Source organism: Kryptolebias marmoratus, linkage group LG4 (genome assembly GCF_001649575.2).
Source record: "Kryptolebias marmoratus isolate JLee-2015 linkage group LG4, ASM164957v2, whole genome shotgun sequence".
Lineage (NCBI taxonomy): Eukaryota > Metazoa > Chordata > Actinopteri > Cyprinodontiformes > Rivulidae > Kryptolebias > Kryptolebias marmoratus.
In genome coordinates, this window is record NC_051433.1 from 21777260 (window position 1) to 21800224 (window position 22965).

At 41.0% G+C, this 22965-nt stretch overlaps 3 protein-coding genes across 5 annotated transcripts; 2 read left to right on the top strand and 1 right to left on the bottom strand.

The window, feature by feature from the left end:
* Positions 1-889: 889 nt before the first annotated feature.
* On the top strand, positions 890-7987 carry rab7a (RAB7a, member RAS oncogene family). Of its 3 annotated transcripts, none has more exons than XM_017425232.3 (6): positions 890-1258; positions 3596-3658; positions 3739-3865; positions 5978-6196; positions 6301-6429; positions 6512-7987. In XM_017425232.3, the coding sequence occupies exons 2-6, from the start codon at positions 3606-3608 to the stop codon at positions 6605-6607; spliced, it is 624 nt and encodes a 207-aa protein (XP_017280721.1). In that variant the 5' UTR covers positions 890-1258; positions 3596-3605; the 3' UTR covers positions 6608-7987. The 3 variants fall into 3 exon arrangements, with proteins under 3 accessions (XP_017280721.1, XP_017280720.1, XP_017280722.1); XM_017425231.3 differs by having other exon boundaries at positions 890-1188; XM_017425233.3 differs by having other exon boundaries at positions 890-962.
* Positions 7988-7989: 2 nt separating this feature from the next.
* Positions 7990-11117, bottom strand: hmces (5-hydroxymethylcytosine binding, ES cell specific). The gene is made up of 7 exons (XM_037975311.1): positions 10934-11117; positions 10623-10820; positions 9388-9531; positions 9080-9304; positions 8707-8861; positions 8432-8624; positions 7990-8328 (listed from the first exon to the last, which is right to left on the bottom strand). Exons 2-7 carry the CDS (start codon positions 10809-10811, stop codon positions 8137-8139), a joined length of 1098 nt encoding a protein of 365 aa, XP_037831239.1. The 5' UTR covers positions 10812-10820; positions 10934-11117; the 3' UTR covers positions 7990-8136.
* A 3970-nt stretch (positions 11118-15087) lies between these two features.
* On the top strand, positions 15088-22161 carry ttll3 (tubulin tyrosine ligase-like family, member 3). Its single transcript, XM_017425174.3, has 14 exons — positions 15088-15310; positions 15662-15828; positions 16538-16626; positions 16736-16892; positions 16986-17041; positions 17120-17248; positions 17327-17441; positions 18611-18715; positions 18794-18986; positions 19097-19245; positions 19323-19566; positions 20986-21245; positions 21431-21606; positions 21678-22161. The coding sequence occupies exons 2-14, from the start codon at positions 15723-15725 to the stop codon at positions 22068-22070; spliced, it is 2172 nt and encodes a 723-aa protein (XP_017280663.2). The 5' UTR covers positions 15088-15310; positions 15662-15722; the 3' UTR covers positions 22071-22161.
* Positions 22162-22965: the final 804 nt, after the last annotated feature.

Genomic DNA, 22965 nt, shown 5'->3' on the forward strand with positions numbered 1-22965 from the left:
AGAACACATCATTTAGACAAACTATCAAGTTCAGCAATGAGCCTGCTAGCGTAGTGATTTTAAATCAATAAATTTCTAAGTTGTCACTCATTATTTTTGTGCTGATTCAGTATTCACATGATTGATTTCCTGTTATTTTGTTTTGTTTGTTTTTATACGTTTTTGCAATCTAACTGCTACCACATTTGTACTATTTTACACATTCATATAACATAATGTTCAGCTCATTTAGGAGCTGGGTGCTATGGCTTTTGTACTTTTTAGACCCGTCAACAAAAACAAACCTCATTTACAAATCTTTCGCCCACTTAGAAATACATTGAGATCTCTTCAATTTCTTCAAAACATTCATTGTTCTCTCTGAAATCTGCCTCACCGAACCTGCTCTAATTTTTGTTTTCTTATGCTACTATTGCCTAGGTTTTTGCTACCTTCAGTTTTGAAGCTACAATTCTGCTACTTTAAGCTTTTCTCTACCCTTGAGCTATTTTTATCTGTTACCATTTTGTTGCTTTTAGCATTTAGCTACCTTTCCTTACAGCTAGCATTTTGCTACTTTTAGCATTTTGAAATCCTTTAGCGACTTTTACTTTTTATACTTTTAGCTAGTGTTTTGTTATTTTGAGGTCTGCTTCTTTGAGCTTTGAGTTACTGTATTGCTTTAAATTCTAACAACTAAGTTTCCGTTTGTTTACATGACTAAACAGAGAGCGTGGTTGTGAATCTAATCCGTTTCTTAGTCAGCGGAGCAGACTAAGACCCCTTGCGCTTTAGGACTAGCGAGTATGCAGCGTGACCGATTACTTGGTCGATTTTGACAGCTGTTGCTATGCAACATACGGTCCCGTGCAACAAGGCGTGACCCTGCGCGTGACGTCAGCTCTCGCCGAACGCAGCTTGTTTTGGAGGAAGTGGACGGAGCTAGTTCAATCAGCGGCTAGCGGGTTAGCTTGACAGGAAAAGTGAGTGCCGACGCGCAACGGACCGCTGTAGCAAATAACTTCGCGTCAACAGTGTTGTTTTCGACAGGTGGGCTCAGCGGAGAGGCTAGCTATCAGACAGCTAACCCGCCGTGGACATTTTGAGCGCGCTGACTTGTTTCGGGCAGACATTTGTTGGAGCTGTTTGCTAGCCTGCCTGCCAGCCAGCCAGCCATCCTGCGCCTTTAGCTCGGCACTTCCATTAGAGGTACAGCAAAAGACCACCTTTGTTTTCTTCTTCTTCTTCTTTTCTTTTAATTCGAAGGCACATCACACAGGTTGGTTCGCGATTTCTCAAGCTGCGTTTTACTTCTACATCTGCCAGCTGCATCGCTGTCGTTATGTAATTTTTCGCCACACACCTTGCTCAGCTAACGAAATGTGTCTTAAAGTAGAAACTGTTGATAATTGTTACCTAGTTGGTCTTGTGACAAAAGTGTTTTTGAAGAAATAATACTATGAGTAGTATTTAAAAGTTGTCGTCGTTTGTTTCCTATGTAGCTGGGTCAAAAAAAAGGAAAGAATGGAGTTTTAGTCTATCCTGCTAACCTTGGAATTGGGGTAAAATGGACACATGACTCTGTCACGGTGTGTCAGGAGGAAACGGGGACAATCGGACGGGTCCGCTGGTTTGGTTTAGCTTGAACATTTTCCTGCTCGGGCTCTCGGTGTGCTAATCATGCCTGCCAAGTCATGGTCCCGTTAGTCGTGTGTTTCTGGCCATGTGATCCGTCCCTGACACAGTGTCATGGGGTGCAGATTATGTTGGCCCTGCCTCGGGCAGTGACTTCTTGAAGAGACTCCAGAAGTTGGGAATCCACAACTCCTTTCAGTTTTGCCGTCTCCTTACCTGATTGGAATAATGATAATATATATATGTATATGTATGTATGTGTGTGTGTGTGTGTGTTTACCCCCATCGGTAATAGGGTTTAGACTTTGTCCATTACAGCTTTATGAGGAGTTTATTATTGCGTAACACACTAAAGTCAGAAGTGCTTTGTGATGACTTTTTTTTTCAGCTGGAGTAAATATGTTTATAGCAGCTCTAAGGTTTAAAAGCTGCACTTGGGGCAGAGTTCATTACATATGAGGAAGAATTAAAGAGGGATTTAATTTAAAGTGGATCAACCTAATCGATCCAGGAAACTACATAATTTAAGGAGGGGCATTCCTCGAAGGAATGCGTATCGCCCGCCACCTTTCACGTCAGAGTTTTGAGGGGCAGAGTTACAGCCGTTTTGGTCGAACCTTGTTAATGCCAAAGTCCACAATCTCATGTATTATTGTGGGATTTTTAGCGCTTGAAGTACGCGTTGAGGATGACTCTCAGCTACTGCCACACTAAATTTCCAGCCAAACGTCTGCAAAACTGACTTGAGTTCGAGTCGTTTTTGTGTTGCCTAAGGTTGATGAGACGTGGTGGCCATCTTGAACGGGGATAATCCCAGAAGTTACGCCCAGTGATTACTTTCTAAGAGTTTTATTTCAAGCCGTCCTCTGGTTCATGAGATCTTTTGGAAATGTCACAGACAAACGAACACACACGGGCAAAAACACTACAGCCTTTGTCAGCCTTTGTCAGCGGGTGATAAAAAACTCAACACTAGTTAGTTTGTTATAACAATTCTTAGTACCATTAAACAGTAAATGAAAACATTTACTGTTGATTCTTGGGTTTATTTTTGGCAAGTCAGAAGAATGATAAAATAAAACAATCATACCAATGAACGTGCTCTCAGCAGGATAAACATCATTTCTTTGTATTCTTTTTTTATGGTATAACTAAAAAAATCAGACAGAAGTGGTAAATGTAAGGTCAGCGCCAACATATCAGCATAAAATTAAAATAATTAGGCTTTTATTGATTCAAAGGGAAGCTAAAATGTTGCATTATAAATGTAAAAATCTAGTTTTTGTCAAAAGAAAAAGTAAAACAAAAAAACCCCTCAATCTCTGATTTCTATCTGAATGAGTCATCACTTAATATTAAATGTCGTAAAATGTTTTTGAGCTGAGCAGTCGTTACAAGCCTCTGAGTGATACTTCGGTGTTTGATCACTCATTTTGTGAAGGTCTGCGGTGTTGGGCACTGTAACTTGGGCGACATTCGTCTTGCGATAATTTAGGGGCTCCAGATCACACCCCAACACGGAGCCAGACTCCTTTTGTCAGATGGTTCAGTTTCTGTGGATGACTCGTTCTGTTGCCCAACACATGACTGGTTAAAAAAAAAAAGAAATGTGTTCTTCGACATCCAAGCGTTCTGCAACATCTAGCTGCAATCTTTGAAATTCTTAAGTCTCATTAAGAAATAGCATCTGCTCAGTTCCTTCCTGTAAGCTGTTGCCGTTCCAGTTGCCCGGGCTTCGTCCAGGCATCGTTGTTTGCAGACTCCACGCAGAATGCAGTTCAGCTCGTTGTTTCTTACTGTCAGCGGAGAAAGGCCAAGTGAAGGAAACGCTGCGCATTCCTGGAATGAGTCATTTTCTTTAGGGTGCATAAAGTGAAACTTCTGTGAAACCTGATGTTGACCCATGTGACAAGGCTGTCCCCAGCTAGAGTTCTGCTAGACGTTTTCACCTTTCATCCATTTTAGCTTCTTGTCTTCACAGCTGCAGGACAATGACGTCAAGGAAGAAAGTGCTACTCAAAGTCATCATCCTTGGAGACTCCGGGTAAGTGACAACCCTATTTTCTTTTATTGTTTTTCTCCGCGACGTGCTGAATATTGTTCTCTGGTGTTTGTTTTTTGTAGTGTCGGGAAGACCTCGTTAATGAACCAGTATGTGAATAAGAAGTTCAGCAACCAGTACAAAGCGACAATCGGAGCTGATTTCCTGACAAAAGAAGTTATGGTCGATGATAGACTCGTCACAATGCAGGTACTGACAATACTTTTCACAAGAACGCCCCACCTTCTTACCTAATATTAAAATAGAGTCGTCGCATCAACACATTAAACACAGAAAATCTGTGAATATTCATTTATTTATTTATTGTTTAAAACAACTCAATCATTCAATTTTAATTTCTTTGGGAAACATGTCAAATAGCTGAACTCCAAAACTGAGGAATATTTCTGTTTTGTTAAAATAATAGAACAACAACAAAAAAAATCATTGTTTGTTTCAATTAATTGGGGCCAAATCTGATGCAAAATAAAAGGCAACGGAGAATTAAACAACGTCTGGGAATGTGAAAATGCAAAATAAATAAAGTGTTAAACACTCACAGCTAGCTTCCAGCTAAATGAGTAGAAGTGTGCTGTTCATACGTGGATGGTGTTCTTTAAACTCCTAGTGGTGTATTTAACAGCATTTATTTGATACATATCAAAGCTCCTAAATTATGACCTTTTTTGCTTTCCATACATCCACCTTTTTTTCTCCCCTGCTGCTGTACGTCTCCAGGAAGCCCACTTTTTTTTTCCTACACTGCCGATGCAAAACAAACGGCCAGGTCTTCAAGTTTTTGTCTCGTCTAAATGAGACGCTCCTACTCTGCTTTCCTGGAGTCTTTTAGACAGGATCATCCTCGACACGTTCTCTGCTGTGGCTGTTAGCAAAAAAAAAAAAAAAAAAACCTTTTTCCAAATGAGAGCGGTAATCGGCCGTGACTGACATATTCTTCATCAGACAGCGTAGATCAAACCATGATGACTGTAGTGACGGTTCAGGACAAACAACGTACGCATCGGGTCAGTACCTCTTTGACTGGCTGGTCAGCATGGAGAGCTGGTGTGTGCAAAAGGAGGCAGAGGAGACGATAGAAAGAAGAAACTAAAGGTGGTATTTCACTGGGCTGAGACTGCTGACAACTAGTCAGTGATCTGGATTCGTGAGGAAGTCTCCAGAATGTCTCGCCATGTTCACACGGGTTCTCAGTTTCCTCGCAGTCTTGATCGTTGATTTATTTTTTTCTTTTTGAACATGTTCAAAATTCAAGCAACAAGACTGCGTTTAAAAAGCCACGCAACAAATATTCCCTCAAAATGGTCACAGAATTGTCACGGGCGTCTCAAACCCTCCGCGATTTCATCTTGGGCAACTCTAATTCATTATAAGATGGCTAGAGTTGCTGTTCGACTCCTGCAGAGGAGCTCTCAGGCAGATGATAAATAATAATAATAATTTAAAAACTGGTCCAAATCTGCCAGTCTTCATTTCTAAAGTGTACTGCGTGTAGATTAAATCATAAATCGGAGGGCAGCAGCCAAGGCGGGTTCAAAGCAGGCCTAGGAGGGTATGATGTGGGCGGAGGATGGCAATGAATCAATGTGCCTAGAATACGGTTTTACAAGCCGTGCACATAATAATAATATGTTGTGATTAAAAAATAAATAAATAAATACCACACAAAATGCAGTTGCACAGCTCGCTGGTCACTTTGTCACAAATCCTCAGAATTCAGGGAGACTGAATGGAAAACTGAGTATTTTTATGCAATTTTTGGGTCAAGTTTGAGCCGTCAACTCATCTCCAGCAGCCTCAGCCCAGTGAGATACTACTCCTAACATATAACACATTTCTTTCACTTATTATCTTCGTCTCTCCAGAACAAACAATAATTTTTACAGAAACTAAAGTCCAACTGATAACTATAACTCAAGAGACCAGTGTTGTGTGGCACTGATAAATAAACAAGGCAAACAGGGAGTTATGTTTTTTATACAGTATCTATGTGGTCCTCATTTCACTGGAAGTACATATTATTGTTCCCTTCTGTGCGGATAGGAATGTTCTCCTGCAGACACACATACACGGTGTTTGTGGTATGTTCAGGTGCTTTATTTCTGGCCAGACTCTTGTGATGTGATGTGCAGAGACAGAACAGGAGGGCCTGTCTTTGCTGCTGGTTCTCAGCACCTGTTTTGTGAATCTGAGCTCTAATCCAATAATAGAACACCTGAGTACCTACAGTACGAACATAAATCGTGAATACACTTCAGCAGTCAAATCCATCTCCTTTATTAAAGTGTCTGTCATGTGTTACAGATTTGGGACACAGCAGGTCAGGAGAGGTTCCAGTCCTTAGGCGTAGCTTTCTACCGTGGAGCCGACTGCTGCGTTCTGGTCTTCGACGTCACCGCGCCCAACACCTTCAAGACCTTAGACAGCTGGAGGGACGAGTTCTTGATTCAGGCGAGCCCTCGAGATCCAGAGAATTTTCCCTTCGTGGTGCTGGGCAACAAGATCGACCTGGAGAACAGACAGGTTGAATAACTCGCTCCAATTTGTGCTGGTTGTCCTTTTTTAGAAAAAGCCATAATCCTATGCTTCTTGTTTTCATCACTAACGTCAGCTGTTTTGTTTGCCAGGTACCAACCAAACGAGCGCAGGCTTGGTGTCAGAGCAAGAACAACATCCCATATTTCGAAACCAGCGCCAAGGAGGCAATCAACGTGGAGCAGGCCTTCCAGACTATTGCACGCAACGCTCTTAAACAGGTAGGCAGTTCGCTTTGAAGCACGTGTTTTGCGGAGAGGCGTCGAGCCCGCCACTCAACGTGGCTTCTCTGTCTGATCTCAGGAGACCGAAGTGGAGTTGTACAACGAGTTCCCTGAGCCAATAAAGCTGGACAGGAACGAGCGAGCCAAGCCGTCTGCAGAACCCTGCAGCTGCTGAGGACTCTGAAGATCATCGGGGGGGAGTGGGGTCGCCCTCAACACCCTGTCTTGCCTTGTCTATTTACACCCTTCCCCATGGCCAACTGTGTTATGCCCTGAAGCCCACCATCCAAGCAGCATCCCACTCATAAAGTATATTACTACACAACGTGCTGCAGTCACTTCCTGTGTCAACAAAATCCACATTTTCTATAAAACGAGTCTCCTAGCCCAAAGAACACCTTAAGAAAACATGACATTTACCTGTATGATGCTTGTTACTTCCCAGTGTTTCCCCTCGTTCCTTCATGATGGTTTGGGTTCATTTCATTCTCAGTTCCACATAAATTGCTGCTTTCACTCCCGATTTTGCTCCTGTCTGCTTTTATTTTGATACTTTCAGTGCAAAATTGAAACATCGCATCCATGTATTTGAAGGTTTTGATTTAGGTTAGACAAATTGTTTGTTTTTTTTAAAATCAAAGTTTAGTTATTTGTGGTGGTTGTTTTCTGTTTTTGACGGCCCATCACTGCTGCATGAACAAGGAAACCCCTGCTGGCCCATACTCATTTGTGTTGTGGCTTAAAATACTGTCACTCTCGAAAACACTTGTTACTATTGTTTCATACAAGCCTCACGAGAAGAAAAGGTTATTCATTGGGTACGTGTGTGTGTGTATGTATGCGTGAGAGAGAGAGAGAACTTGCACAAGTAGATTACAATAATATGCTGGTTATTAATTGGCAAAAAATAAGATTACAGTGCAACAAGTTCATCAAATATAACCTATTCACTTTTTTATCATACTATCATACTCGGTAAGTTCAACTTGTGGAGACGACTCATTTTGAGCCACAGTAATTGGTGTGATTGTCGCTCAGGTTGAGACTTGGCTCCATGATGTCAGCGCTGTTCCTTCACTTCAGGAACCACGGTTCTTCTTGTAATCTATTAGTCCATTCAGCATCTGATGTGGGAACGAACCAAATCAGTGCAGCGTATCAATCTGCCTGACAGACCTTGAGATTTTCTTTCAAATGTCTTTTTGCTTTTAGCTTGTTCTTTTGTTTTTGTTTTGTTTTTTCCTGTCAACTATTGCGAGAATTTGTAAATCTGCGTACATCGTGTTGTAAATCTCCATATTTTGACTCTACAAGTTGCTTGTGTTGATGAACCATTTAAGTGCTTGACGTTTCTTTTTAACCAATCAGATCTTTAACTGCTTGTTTGTATTATGTTAGAAAGCATACATACTGTAACTCTGAAAGTTGGAAAATGTGGGGAAGTATTTGGCATTCATTATTATTACATATTAATATGATAAATGCACAGCATCTACATCGTTTCAAAATGTCTGTGTTTCAAGTAATAAAGATAATAAAACTCTTGACTTAAGCATATGGTGTTTAAAGGGATTTATTTATTAGTATTGAACTGTAAAAAATCCTTGTGCATGCAAAAAAAGGTGCAAAAACATGTAAACATCCTATGAAAATGAAGAGAAAATATAAACCTAGATGATCTGTCAATGTGCAGCACATTCAGAGTCACTTGGTCCTGGGTTTCTTGTTGGCCCCCTGAAGCCACAGTTGCAGAGCTCCTACGGACGCGTCCGTCCTCTCTGCCCTGCCGTCCCGCTCTTCTTTGCTCTCGCTCGTGAGGGACTCTTTCCTCTTTGCGGAGCCGCTGCTGGACAGCCAGCTCATCATCATCTTGCTGCTTGCTGTGGGTTTGGGCTCCTGTAAACAAACCAAAAGGTCAAACCTGCCAGATGAAAACCTTTCTCTCTGGGCCGTTCTGTTATGGTTTCTGACCGCAGTTCGGGAAACACCCAGTTGATACCTTTTTCCTGTTGAGGTCCACCGGCTGGAGGCACTCGGGGGAGTTGTTGCGCGAGTTGTTGACGAGAGAGGACACGGGGTGAAAAGTCAAGGTGTTTTTCGACTGCAGCAGCTTCAAGGCGTCTAGAGACTTCACCGCGCCAAAATCGAGCCATCTCCTTACTTCTTCTTCTCCGTCCAGGATCGCTGGCATCCTGAAACAGACCCAGGAAGCCATTTATGAAGTTCTAGGGACTCGAAGGAAAGGAAATAAGCTCTGTTACGAGCTGTTCGTACCGATCGTGAATGCTTTCCAGGTTGGGAGACGCATTCACAGTGATGACGCTGTACGAGTACAGGGGCTCTCCACCGGCTGGTGGCGTCCAGCAGTCAAACACTCCAGCCATAGTCAGCAGCCTCCACCCTGTCCACTCTGATGGTGCTTCTCTATCCTTGCCAACATAAAAAAAACAGGGACTCTTTTTATTTTGACAGTTCTTAGAATGATACTGACGTCTAAGCCTGATGTATAAAGTTGTGTGTTGCATGAAATTCTAACATCAAAGAAAACAACCTGAAGACTTTTGTTTTACCCTTGCCACAGTTACTTCTTTTTACTTTCATAAAAAGAAAACGTTCGAAATGCAGCTGTTGCAATAAAAGCGCAAACCTCTGACGAACCAGGAGAGGTCTCGCCCGGAGGGTACAAAATATTTGATTTCTCTTCACTGCAAACCGGAGGCATGGGGTCATCCTGATCCTCTTTTTTATCCTGGCTGGGCCCCTTAGTCTGGGGGAAGTAGATGAAGAAAGGCTGCTTCTCTTTTTCCCTCCTCTGCCACTCATAAAACCCATCAGCCAGGATGACACAGCGCTGCCCCTTCAGCAGGGGATCCTTTAAAAAAAAGAAAAATTCAAAACCTTTGACTTCTTCGACAATTGACTAAAAGCTTGAACACAGAGTAGGTGGTTTTCTACCTTGTATGACTTCTTCTCGAGTATGTTCTCACTGCGACAGTTACTGGTGCTGTACTGCATCTTGCCGGTGTCGTTCTCCCTGAACCAGGCAGGTATTAGGCCCCAGCGCATGGAAACCAAAACACGTTCATCCACAGGAGCATTCTGAGGAAACAATCAAAGCACAACGCAAACATTTACACAACACAAAGGCTAACTCATCATAAAATCCACTCGGACAGAATCAGGTCTCTGCAGCTTTGTTTTTATGTTGCTGAGGTGATACAAATAAATGAGGAAATGTGTGAATATTCTTTTAGATCGCACTGAACAGTGTATGTTACTGTACAGAAGCTCACAGGAAGCTATTTGTTTGTATAGATTAGACCAAAAGCGAACACGTTCAGTTCAGTACAACACAATCAGACTCAATTTGTTTGTAATGAAGTAATTAATTTTTAAGTCATCAGGTTGCACCTAACATTCACTTCGATAGAATAAACAATTAAAGGCCCATTCCTTGAAGGAATATGCCTGTCTCCCATTTTGGACAAAGATCATCTAATTCTGAGAAATGACAGAGTCATAGCTGGTTTGGTCAAATCTTGTAAACAATGTTTTGCCTGCAGATGTAAATCCAATTACTTTCTGAGTTTTATTAAAATCCACTCAGTGATCCATGAGATTTTTTTTCTAACAGGCAAACAGGGCTGACGGCAACACTTGTTTAGCAAATTATATATATATAATATATATTGTTATTATATATATTATATATCACGCAGAGTGTAGTGCTCAAAAGTATGTGTTGGGGACTACTCTCGGCTGCTGCCACACCAAATATTTTAACCATATCTGTAAAACTGACTGAGTTATAGCCACTTTCGTCCTGCTTAAGGTCAGTTGGCTGTGGCAGCCATCTTAATTCGGGTTGACTTGACTCCAAAGATTAATCAGGTGTAGATGCACATCCAGTTATTACCTCCTACAAGTTTCATTAAAAACTGTCCAACGGTTCATGAGATATTTTGCTAACAGCTAATAACCATGTAGTCATTGACTCCTTTAACAGGACAGAAGACATTATTAATCTTTAAATATTACAGCATCCTCAGGTGGGTACAGGTGATGATTTGGCGCGCTGCAGTTTGAACTTCGTCACGCGCTGATGCGCACCGTCAGCCGGGGTGAAGCCCATTATAACGGCTATAACATCTGCACAGGTGCAGCACATCGACTTAATTAGCTCCGGAGACCTTTTCGAGGTGCCTGTGGGACACCAGGACCGGGCTCGTGGACTGCGGGCTCTTGTTATAGGACGGTCGGTATCTGTCCGCGTCCCCGTCCCTCCAGCGGGGCCGTCTCCGCTGCCCGCCCCGGTCCCTGTAGGCGCAGGCTCGACTCACTTCGTCCGGGGCGAGAGTGCACGCAGTTCGTCCACACATGTCCCAGAGCTGAAACACAGCGGGCCGACACGGATTGGGACAAACAGCACGTTAGCTTGACCTGCTCGAACCAAAACACAGCTTTCTTACTGTGAAGACTTTCAGAACACGACTCGACTCACCTTTTTTTGTTTTTCACTGCGGCTAGCTTGATAGCAGTAGTTTTTCAATGTTTCGACGTATATCACAAGGGGGAAAACCAGTGTGTCTTCTGTGTTGTGAGCTGGTATTTAGCTGTGGTGTGTTTGAATCTAGTTCGGATATTTGCCTGGGCAGGGACTGAAACGACTGTTCATTGGGGTGTACCCCATTCAATCGCCGGCTCACGTGACGGCGCACCGCGCAGTGGCAGAAACTTTTCTTTACGTTAAAGAGATAAACTCCTCTCTCGCGGCTCCTCGTCACTTCCAGCTGGGTCATGCGCCGGCGCACTGATAAGGAGTGTTCCTTCAATCCATCCTGGAGCAAAGATGGCGACAGGTTACGCAAACCAATAGCAAGTAATGGAGAGAATGATAAATGAACGATTGAGTTACTTTGTTGAGAAGAAGAGTTATTTATCAACATTTCAAAGTGGATTTAGAAAAGGTAGAAACACTTTGGATCCTGTTTTATGTTTAGAACATGAAATCAAAAAAGGGCAAGTTAATAAGGATAGTGTTGGCTGTCTTTTTATTGATCGAGAGAAAGCTTATAATAAAATGTGGAAGGAAGTTTTTTTTTTTATTAAAGTAAAAAAAGTTGGGAATTGGGGGTTCAATGTTTTATTGGATAAAAGATTTTTTACAAGATCGATCAATACAAGTAAGAATAGGACAACGTTTTTCAGATAATGTTTTTGTTGAAAATGGTACTCCTCAGGGAAGTGTAGTGAGTTTCTTTCTATTATGATTAATGATATGTTTGATAAGTTAGAGAATGGAATGGGTTGTTCATTATTTGCTGATGATGGAGCAATATGGAAGAGGGGTAAAAATTTAACTTTTTTTGTTAACAAGCTACAAGAAACAATTAATGAAATAGAAGACTGGTCCTTTAAATGGGGATTCAAAATTTCTATAGATAAAACAGACTATTTTTTTATGAGGAGAAAAGTTTCTGAAAATTTAAAATTCCGAATATATAATCATGATTTTGGAAAGAGTAAAGCAATTTAAGTTTTTAGGTTTATGGTAAGATGAAAAACATACTTGGAAGGTGCATATTCAGAAAGCAATGGATAAATATAAGAGTGTTTTAAATGTAATGGGGTGTCTGGGGACCTGAAAGGACAGCATTGAAATCAACACAGGTTTAATACGATCCGTATTTGATAATGGCAGTATAGTGTTTGGGTCAGCATCAGTTACATTACTCAAAAACTGAGATAATATTCAGTATCAAACCTTGATATTATGTGCAGGTGCCATCAGAACAACTCCAACATCAGCTTTACGGGTAGAAATGGGAGAAATGCCACTTCAGCTCAGAAGATCACAAATACTTTCAACTTACTGGTGTCATTTAAAGGGTCATAATAAAAATCATCCATGTCAAGAGATTTTTAAACTGAGCTAGAAAAAGAAATTAAATTCTTTAGGCTGGACTGTGGAGAACATTATAAAGGATTTTGATTTTTCTCAAATAAATATCAGTCAAACAGTTCCTCAATCACCAGTTCACGCATCTCTTTTACCTCGTAGTGTTGTTGATTTCACTTTGTTGGAAAAACGTAAAAAAGAAAACATATCAGATCCATATTCAGTACAAGCATATTTAGATTATAAGGATTATGGATATGTCCAAATTTATGTGGATGCGTCAAAACCCAAATAACAGTAATGGGGTTTCATTCATTGCTCCGGAATTCAGTTTCAAAACAGGTAAAAGAGTTACTGATTGAGTCTCAGTTTACACAGGAGAGATGATTGGAACCATTTTAGCTTTGGGATGGATTGAGGAAGTTCGTCCATTAAGAAGTGTAATATGTTCAGATTCAAGTTATATTCATTGAAAAATAATCATTCAGGAAGCAGACCAGACCTTTTATTAGAAATTCAGTTATTAATTTATACAATTCAAGCGATGGGTTTATTAGTTACTTTTATCTGAATACGGTCACATAAAGGAGTAAAAGGAAATGAGCTGGCAGATAAATATGCAAAACAAGCAACAAGAAATACTTCCACTGATATGTTGGTAGCATTCAGTAAAAGAGAAATCAAATCATAAACAAAAGGTCGGGAAGAAGAAAGAATGGGCAGGTGGCTTTATAGCATTCAAAGGAAAGTTGGTATAATGAGGAGAACAGGGCGAAATAAAAAGGAGGAAACAATTATATCCAGATTACGTTTTGGTCATACAAGGTTAAATAATACATTATTAAAAATGGGAAAACATCCTACAGGGAAGTTTGATTTTTGTTTTCAAGAAGAGACAGTGAAATATGTTTTATTGTTCTGCCCCAAATATTCAGCTGAGAGAAGGGAACTGGTACGTAGATTACAGGACAACAAACTGCAGCTGAATATACAAGACCTTTTGGATAAACTTTTCACTTCTGAGTCGTATTGGTTTTTTGTTAAGGTGCCTTAAAAAGACAAAATTAATAGAGAGAATATAGTTGTTTTTTGTTTGTTTGTTTTAAAATCTGTGTAATATAGTGTAACACTTTCCCTGGTTATGCGTGGTAACTCACACAAAGGGTGACTCTCGTTGAAATTTGATTACAATCGCTGTTGTCGGCCGCAGCCACGCCATACTGACCAACACACACAGAGGTTATTTTCTTTTCCCCTCCCTTTTCTTTCCCAGCCTTCTCTACCTCCTGTCGTAAACTGTCGTGAACAACTAACTACAGAACATGCTACAATATATTTGGCATCCCGATCCACACTCCATTCCAGTAGATTGCGTTAATAATGCACATCTAAATGTTGCTTGGCAACCGCCATAAAAGGAGAAGAGTTGCTTCTCATTTCTTAAACAACCATGTCAGAAGACACATCCCATGGTCGTGGAAAAGATGTCAGTCTGTTTGAGAAGGGTCAAATCATCGGCATGCATCCAGCAGAGAAAACATCTAAGCTGTCACTCTCCCGTTTCCTCCCTTCCTCACTCCCTCCACATCCCTCCCTCCTCCTCTGATGTTTAATGTTGCTCCCTTCCTCCTTCCCACTTTGTATACCTTCAGTTTGGTTATCTTAGCTATTATCATCTTGGCCTTTCATTAAAATGATTTTAACTCATAGCTGGCCTTCGGTACTTTTAGTTAGCCTTAGTTACCTTTTGGTTTAGTTTAGTTTTAATTTTAACTTTATTATGATTTCATTTAGATTATCTTAGCTCATATGTGTCGTATTTAGTGTCTCATGGTTTAGATATGTTTAGTTTCATGATTTCATTTAGATTATCCTAGTAGATATTATTAGAGATATATAGTAGATATAACCCTATAGTTGTGTGTGTTTTGACTTTGTATTTTTGTGTTCACACGTTGTAAAGCACTTTGTATAACCTTGTTGCTGAAAAGTGCTATATAAATAAATTTGACTTGACTAGACTTTTCTCCCTTCTAACTTCAGAAAAAATAAAGCAAATATCTCCAAAATTATGGGAGCGAGCAGCCATGATGAGAACTATTTCTAAACTAAAACATATGATTACATATTCTCCATCAGTTATTTGAGAGGGAGCCTGGCACAGTTTGTTCCCTCTAAGTTTAGAAAAGAGAGTAAACATCTCTACAACATCACAGTGATCGGCCATATTGAAAGGTATTTGCAAACAAAAATACCTTTAAGGTTAGTTATTGTCTAATACGTTTAGCAATTGTTTAAAAGTCCCCAAAAACTATTTGGAGTCGACTCTGTCTGTTAGCAAAATATCTCATAAACCACTGAATTTTAATGAAAATTGCAGAAAGTTTAATGATGTCCATCTACATGTGATTAACTTCATGAAACTTTCAGGAAGCAATCCTTGAGTGTTTATTTGTAACTAATTGACTTTTGGTGCCAGCCCAGTTCAAGAAGGCGTCCAGAGCTAATCGACCTGAGCCAACACAAAGACGGCTTGTCAGTTTCACAAATACTGAGTAAAAATTTGACGAGGTAGTAGCTGAGAATCAATCACAACGGGCTCGCTGAGCGTGACATCTCGCGATAGCTTGTTGCACGAGGCATGTCGCGCACGACGATGTTTTGTTTTATTTATTTATTTATTTATTTTAAGGTGACCAAAGCAGCTTCAGCTCCTTCCTTCCTCAGCTTTAGCTGAAGGCGGCGGGCGATATGTGTTTCCTCCCATGACCGCCTTAACTTGTTTTACCGCCGTGTCCGAGGAGCGGCTTTATGGAGGTTGCCATGGCAACAGTAAACACGCTAACAGCCGGTGACACCGTGCGGTGGTTCCTACGGTGAAACTCCAGGTGTCACACCGGCGGCAGGTACAGTGTTGACACAGCTGACAAAAGGACCTCTAACCTCTGTTTACTGCGACACAACATCCTGCTGACAGTGGTCGGTGCTTTTTATTTACATGAATGGTTTTTAAATGTCAGCAGCCTGTTTGTTTGTTTTACTGTCTCAGCTTATACTTTGACTTGTTGAGGTTTTAATATCAGAGATGCAGTGTCAGGATATTTTCCTTGTTGGGTTAAGTTGTCCAGTTCTGAGCTTTTGTTAAACCAGTCACTTAAGGAAAGAATCACACCCTTTGTGGTGCTGGGTGGAAACCAGGTTGTCTCCTGCAAAGCAACCTGACCCCACAGCACGTGGACAGGGACTGAGCAACAACACCAGCAGTCAGGGACCAGCAAAGCTCTACCACTGCTATGATTTGTCACTTGGTTGTCTTTGTCTTCTTTGCAGTTCTGAGTGTCCAACCAAACTGAAGAAACAACAACAACAACAATGGTTCCTCTGCTGAAGAATGAGAGTTAATGTCAGCATGGAGGCTGCTGGGTTTGGTCAGTCTGTCCACCTGAGCCAGGATGGACAGCAGCCTACTGATGGATGCCACTCACTGCGTCCTGATAGTGAGAAAACATACCGAGCAGCTGGCAATTTTTATTTTACTTTTTTCCATTCATTCACCTCTGGGTGGCTTCATTGTCATCATTCATGATAAGTCAGAACCACCATCTGCACCCAGATTGAGTCCTAATCTTGTAACTCAGACACACATTTTACATTTTTAACCCAAACATCAAGAAGCACACATTGTCAAATATTTATTTTATATCCTTTTTTTAAGAATTGCAAAGAGAAGAAGAGCTAAAATCGGCCTTTTCTTGCCTTGTGTTGTTCAGGGATCATTTTCTAAACTAAAGTGTCAGAATTACACGGTGTTACACCTCCGAACAACTTGACCCTTGCATGCGTGGAGATGGCATCAAGAATGCTGAATTAATCATGAGGTCAGAAGCAGGACACAGGGTCAAATGTTTGAATGCAGAAGCCACAAAAGCTTTATATTAATAATTCATACATTAGCTTTTTTTTTATTCCAAGCAACAAGTCTTCATTTATGTTACCTTTAAGGTGTAGCTCCATGTTAATTTTATATAGAAATTATAGTGCATTTAAGGAACTTTATCGACATATTTGTGAATGTTCTCCACCTGCTCCTTTAGGAAAGGCTAAGACATTTATAATCTACTAATTTTACATCATAAGTCCTCTGTCTCTCAGTTTGAGCTTCGTGAAATAAATAGTGATATAAATGTGACTGTGTTTGTGTTTCAGCAACACGTGCTGAGGTCAAAGTTATCCTTCCTGCTCTTCACCCAGAAGGACTGAGGACAGCAAAGGCCTTAGCAGATAAAGCTGTCAAGGTGAGCGAGCGTTCCTGGATGCATATAAATAAGAGCTTTATGTAGACGCACACACCGATGTTTGATTGGTCCAAGAAGGAAGCCATCCCTTGTGATTCTTCTGACCCAGATGCATAAGGTGTTCTCCGTCCAGGGCCCTTACCCCGTCATTAGAGCAGCTTTGAGGGCTCGGGGCTGGGTTGAGCAGCGCTTCCATTGCTCCAAACAGCAGCATCAGAGCAGTGAGAGCAGATTCAGCTCAAATGATGCAAGTTACAGCGACGAAGGTGAGCGAGATGTGTGTCAGGAACCACATTTGTGTTGCTGAGCGCTCATGTCTGTTCGCTTGTCGTCATTTTATTGTTGCTGGGCCTTCTCAGAGACCTCAGATAACGTTGAAAAGGAACAGGATACTGATCGACTTCACAACCTCATGGTAAAAACAAAACATAAGGAGGATGTTAATGGTGATCCAAGCATCTGAACTTTAAATTATTTCATTCTCTTTGTATAGTCTCGCCTTGTGCGAAATGAAATGGTTTATTTCTACTGGACAAACCGCAGAGACGCCATCAACACGAACAACTTGCAGAAAGAACAGATAGTTAATCACTTTGCAAAGGCTGCCAGCTTCACCACCAAGGTAGGTTTATTGTAGTTATTGTTCCTTATGGGAAAAGTGCGTCTAATTGAATTCTCCTGCCACGCTCACCTTCATCAGGCGGGGTTGTGTGTGAACTTGAGGAACCTGCACTGGTTTGATTCGGCGGACCCAGACACCTTTTTCCCTCGCTGTTACAGACTTGCGGCCAAGGACGAGAGGCACGCTTTCATTGGTTAGAGCTCATTTTACTCAAGCTTGGCTTCACTTTTCTGTTTGTTTTAATATTTCTCAGTCACTGATCTGATTTTACTCTCAAAGACTTGTTATCACCCACCAGCTAAGAGGAAAGTGTGATATTAGATGGATTTTAGCGACACTCTCAGAAAGTAACCATCGAGTGAACATCTACAGCTGATTAATCTTTGCAGTCAGCCTAGTTCAAGATGGCCACTACAGCTAATCGGCATCGTCCAACACAAAAATGGCTTTTAACATGAGCTAAAACTTGGTGTGCTATTAACTGAAAGTCATTTATAGCAGCGGCCTCCAACCTTTTCAGCTCCACAGACCGGTTCATTATCAGAAAGTATTTTCACGGAAAAGCCTTTAAATGTGTGGTGGATAAATACAACAAAATAAAATGATATGACCGGCATGAAAACGGGGGTATTTTTTAAAACATAATAAATGTAAAGCGTTCTGACACGCATCAAGAGTGAGTCATAGACTGATGTAGTGGAGAGAATCCAGTCATTTTTCAAAATAAATGTTCTTTAGTTTCCATAAAAAACAAAAACAAAACAGGAATACTGTAAGTTAATTATTCTTTCTCTGCGGCCCGATACCAAATGACCCTCGGACCGGTACCGGTCCACAGCCCAGAGGTTTGGGACCTCTGATTTATAGCACATAGTCTGAGCTCTACACCTTGCACAACATATTTGCTTTAAAACTTTCCTTTTAGCTGTTGGAATCAGCCCCGTCTGTTTGTATCTCATGACCCACTGGACAGATTTTAATGAAACGCTCAGGAAGTAATCATTACATGTACCTCTACAACTTATTAACTTTTGGCGTTAACCCGATGCAGCACGGCCGCTATAGCTAATCAACATTAGGAAACACAAAAATGGCTACAACTTAGTCAAATTTACAGAGATTGAACAAAAACTTGGTTTGCTTGGAACTGATAGTCACAACACGTACTCTGAGCGTCTTGTGAGCGTTCACAACATTGCGTAAGATATTGTTATTTAAAAGACTGGACCAAAATGGCTCTGCCCCTTCTCATCATAAGATGATTGAAGTCTAAAACTTTGGTATGAAAGGCAGTTGGCAGTATGTATTACAGAATATTAAGGAAAACTAGGCCTTCATTTTTACCTTTTTTTTTCTGTGCAGAGGACTACAGGCGGACAGCGTGCACCAGTCTCCTGAAGTTCATTGTGGAGCAGGACAAAGATATTCAATCCAAGGGAACAGCTCACAACATTCAAAATGTTCAAGGTATAATTATTTCCCAGATGAAGGTGTACTTGATCAGTCTACTTTAAAGGTTTGTCCTTTTTTTTTGTTCACTTTCAGACCAGAGGAAACAGAAGAAGCAGGAATTAAAACAGCTGGCTCTTTCCCAGCTGATTGACACGGCACTCAAAGTATGCCAGGAGTACCTGGAGAGTCTGGAGCACAGCGACATAGACGCAAGCCAGGAAGCATCACAAACACTTACACAGGAGGAGTGGGCAGAGTTTGTTAAGAGTTACTACCTTGTTGTTCAGTGAGTGTGCAGAACTGTGTGTGTTTAAGAGCCAACAGAGAATGTCTGGCAAAGAGAAAGATTCTCCAGCGTCTTCTTACGGCACAATTATTTGTGCTTCCCCCCCTCAGTGGTGGAGCGCAGATCAAGAGCAGCAATAACTTTGTTAGCTGCTGCAAGGCCATGCTGCAGAGGCTGGAGAAAGTCAGCCCACAGTTAAGCATAGATGGCGTGCAAAACATCTGGATCATCAAACCCGGAGCAAAGTCCAGAGGCAGAGGTACGAAGTCGGGGACACTCGGACGCCTCTCCAACGTCTGTCGGAGTCCTGGCTGAGCCCTTTCATTTTGTTTTCAGGCATCAAATGTGCCAAACGTCTCGATCAGATCCTCAGGTTGGTGGATGTCGATCCTGTGGTTATCAAGGACAGCAAGTGGGTGGTGCAGAAGTACATCGAGCAGCCTTTGCTGGTTCACGGCACCAAGTTTGATGTGCGCCAGTGGTTTCTGGTCACTGACTGGAACCCCCTGACTGTGTGGTTTTACAAAAAGTGCTACGTGCGCTTTTCCACACAGCCCTACTCACTAGACACACTGGACAGGTAAGATTGTAATTGTATTAGTCATAAAAAAAAACACACAGATGTGATTTTTAAAATTTTTTGTATTTTATTTATTTATTCATTTTGAGAAAAAGAAACAGGAAGTGAGAAACGGATAAAAGGCAATGGTGTTTTGCATTCTGAGTTTGGAAGGAAATTTGGATTTACATCTGTGCCAGATGTATTTAGCTCTGTGAATATTTATCGGCTTCAACAAAATTCAAATTCAATCTGAAAGCAGCTTCTGAAACTTGAAACCGTCTGTGCAAATGTTGCAAAACACCTCCACTTAAAGCAGGTCGTGAAGTGTTCATGTAAAGGTTGTGTAGGATAAATACTTAATCAGACATGGAGAGTTAAGAATTTGATTATTGTTATAGTTTTATATGAGTTGTGAGTTAAAACCAATTTAGTTTTTTATTATTTGGCTGCAACTGGAAATGAGTGATTAAGATGACTAAACAACAGTCATAAGAATCCACTGATGGTTCTGCCAGTGTTTTCATCAACATAACCCGATCTTCACCTTCACTTTATCCATGTAACTCATATAACTCTTTACTATAACTCATTAAATCTGCCTGGCTCGAGGTATTGGACTTTGTTCCCCATCTCTTTTTTTTTGGTCACTTTTCTGGAGATACTGACACAATTGTTCCAGTTCAGGATGATTTTATTAGTCATTCCAGCCATATTTAAATAAAGTTGTGTTTCTCATAACCAGAAGTACAAAAAAAAAAACACAAACAAAGACAACAACATATGGTAGCAAATATTGCAGAAACAACTATAAGTCAAACAACTATATTTCTAATTTAAAAAATATAAGATAGTTCAAAATAACTATGGATACAGTAATTGCATTATGTAGACTCAAACAGTCAAATGGAGCCAAACTTGAGTGAAAAGCATTAAAATAACTGCTAATAATAAAAACTAGAGCTAAATAGCCTTAAAACGTAGCTTGTAAATGTTACAGGGATTTCAGCAGTCATCAGATGGGCCTACTGTGTTCTTGTGTTTGTGCCTTCTGTAGTTCTGCACTCCCGCGGGGTAACTTCTGTTATTTTTATGGTTATAATTTAAAACTTGTTCTTATGTTTTGCACACTGAATATTTACTGCCTGCTGCCATGAAAGGCAGGCGATCATGTAAATCCCTAAATATGACCTCTGAAATGAAAGATATTCACTCCTTGAAGGAATGCTAAACCTTTTAATTGTAACATGTTTTTAATTGCATTTTACAAAATATTTCAACTTTTTTTTTAGCATAATTAGAAACAATCATCTACTTCTTCAAATGGACTTTTCTTGTGTTAACACATGCTACAAAGCATAATAAGAACAGAACATACTTCTATCTAAAATAATCCTCTTTGCCTCATTTATTTGTTTTCTTGACTTTCTTCCCATTTAGCTCTGTGCACTTGTGCAATAACTCCATCCAGAAACACCTGAGGCCTTCTCAGCAGCGCCATCGAGGCATTCCCGCCGACAACATGTGGCTGGACAACCAGTTCCGGGCCTTCCTGGCCAGCCAGGACCGGGAGGCTCTGTGGGAGACTGTTGTTGTCCCAGGAATGAAGAAAGCTGTCATCCACGCGTTACAGACGGCACAGGACCTGGTGGAGTCACGCAAAAACACATTTGAGCTCTACGGTGCTGATTTTATGTTGGGTACGATGAAACACTAAACTAACAGTACCTTATATTCAAAATAGTTTTTTATCTGTAGTTTATTAGGGGTGTCTTAGCCAGGACAGTGCAGTGATTCAGACTAGTAATATTTATAACAACTCACACATTTACACAAAATATTACCCATCACATTAACAACACGGAGCTGTACGACTGTTTCTCAGGTCAGGACCTGCATCCATGGTTAATAGAAATCAACGCTAGCCCCACCATGGCGCCCTCAACGTCTGTGACGGCTCATCTCTGTGCTGCTGTGCAGGAGGACACCTTACGGGTCGTCCTGGACCGGAGAGGGGACCGCACCGCAAACACCGGAGACTTTCAGCTCATTTATAAGCAGGTGAGGTTCCGACCACAGCGCAGGCGCGGAAGGTGCGGGTGGTGGTTGTTATGATGTAACCTCATCTCCAGGTGTCGGTAGAAGTACCACAGTACATAGGAATCAACTTACTTGTCAGGGGTGTCACCATCAAAAGACCCTGCCCTCTTCCTCCTCTGAGGCCGTCCTACCATTTAGCAGCGAAACGCCGAGGCCTCCACAAAGAGAAAGATCCCGCTCCGGAGAGAGTTACACCTTTGCCCAAGATGTTGTTGAGGAGAGCGGGGCTGAGGAACAACAGCAGCGAGGCACTGCCATCTCCTCCTCCTCCTCCTCTCGAAGCATGCGGCCCCAAACAAGTTGAACTCACACTTAACCTGCCAACGAGGGTCAACAAGCCTGTGCCTTTTAACAGAGCGTCACAGTTTGAGGTTTTATCTTCGAGACGAGCAGAGGTATCAAACGTGTGCTTAGACAACATTTAGCTGAATTCAGCCACAGAGGAACACACAGATCCATCGTTTCAGGAAGTGACTGCTCTGAAACAGCCCAAACATGTAGTCAACAACCCCATGAGTGCCTAAAATAAATCCTTTGACAAAAACAAACTCCTGTCTTCGATTTGCTTTTTATTGCTCGCTACTGAAAGGCAAAGGTGAACGATAAGATTTTTGCCCGTGTGTGTATGTTCGTGTCTGTCTGTTAGCAAAATATCTTCTAAACCACCGGACAAATTTGAATGTACCCTGCAGACAGTAATCACTGGATGTACATCTTCACCAGATTAATGTTTGGAGTCAGTCCAATTTAAGATGGCTGCCACAGACAATCATCATCAGCCAACACAACCGTGACTCAGTCAGTGTTACAGATTAGCTGAAACTGATGTGGCAGTAGCTGAGGGTCGTTCACAACACATACTCTGAGCCTGACATCTCACAATATGGCATGAGACTGCTCATAATGTTATTTTCAATATTAAAAAGATTAAGTAAGAAGAATGTCTTTATTGGTAATAGTGTGGATTACAGTAAATGGGATAAAAGCAAGTTAAATTTAACTACATATTGAATTATTCCTTGGCATAATTCATAATTCTAGAGGACATTATGTCTTCAGGGTGTTTGTCCAATTCTAGTCACTATGATCTCTCTCAAAAAATTTAAAGACAATTTATTTACATTTGCCAGAAACATTCACCTCACAAAAAAATTAACTGAATAGATTTGATGGCAAGTGGTCACCTTATTCTTAAAGAACATTTTTCACCATAGCTCTAAATTTTATGCACTGTGGTTATGAAAAGAGGTTTAATTTTCTTTTTAAGATTCAAGCTATAATCTAGGTGTAATCGCCATACAAACTGAACTATAAAAGCAG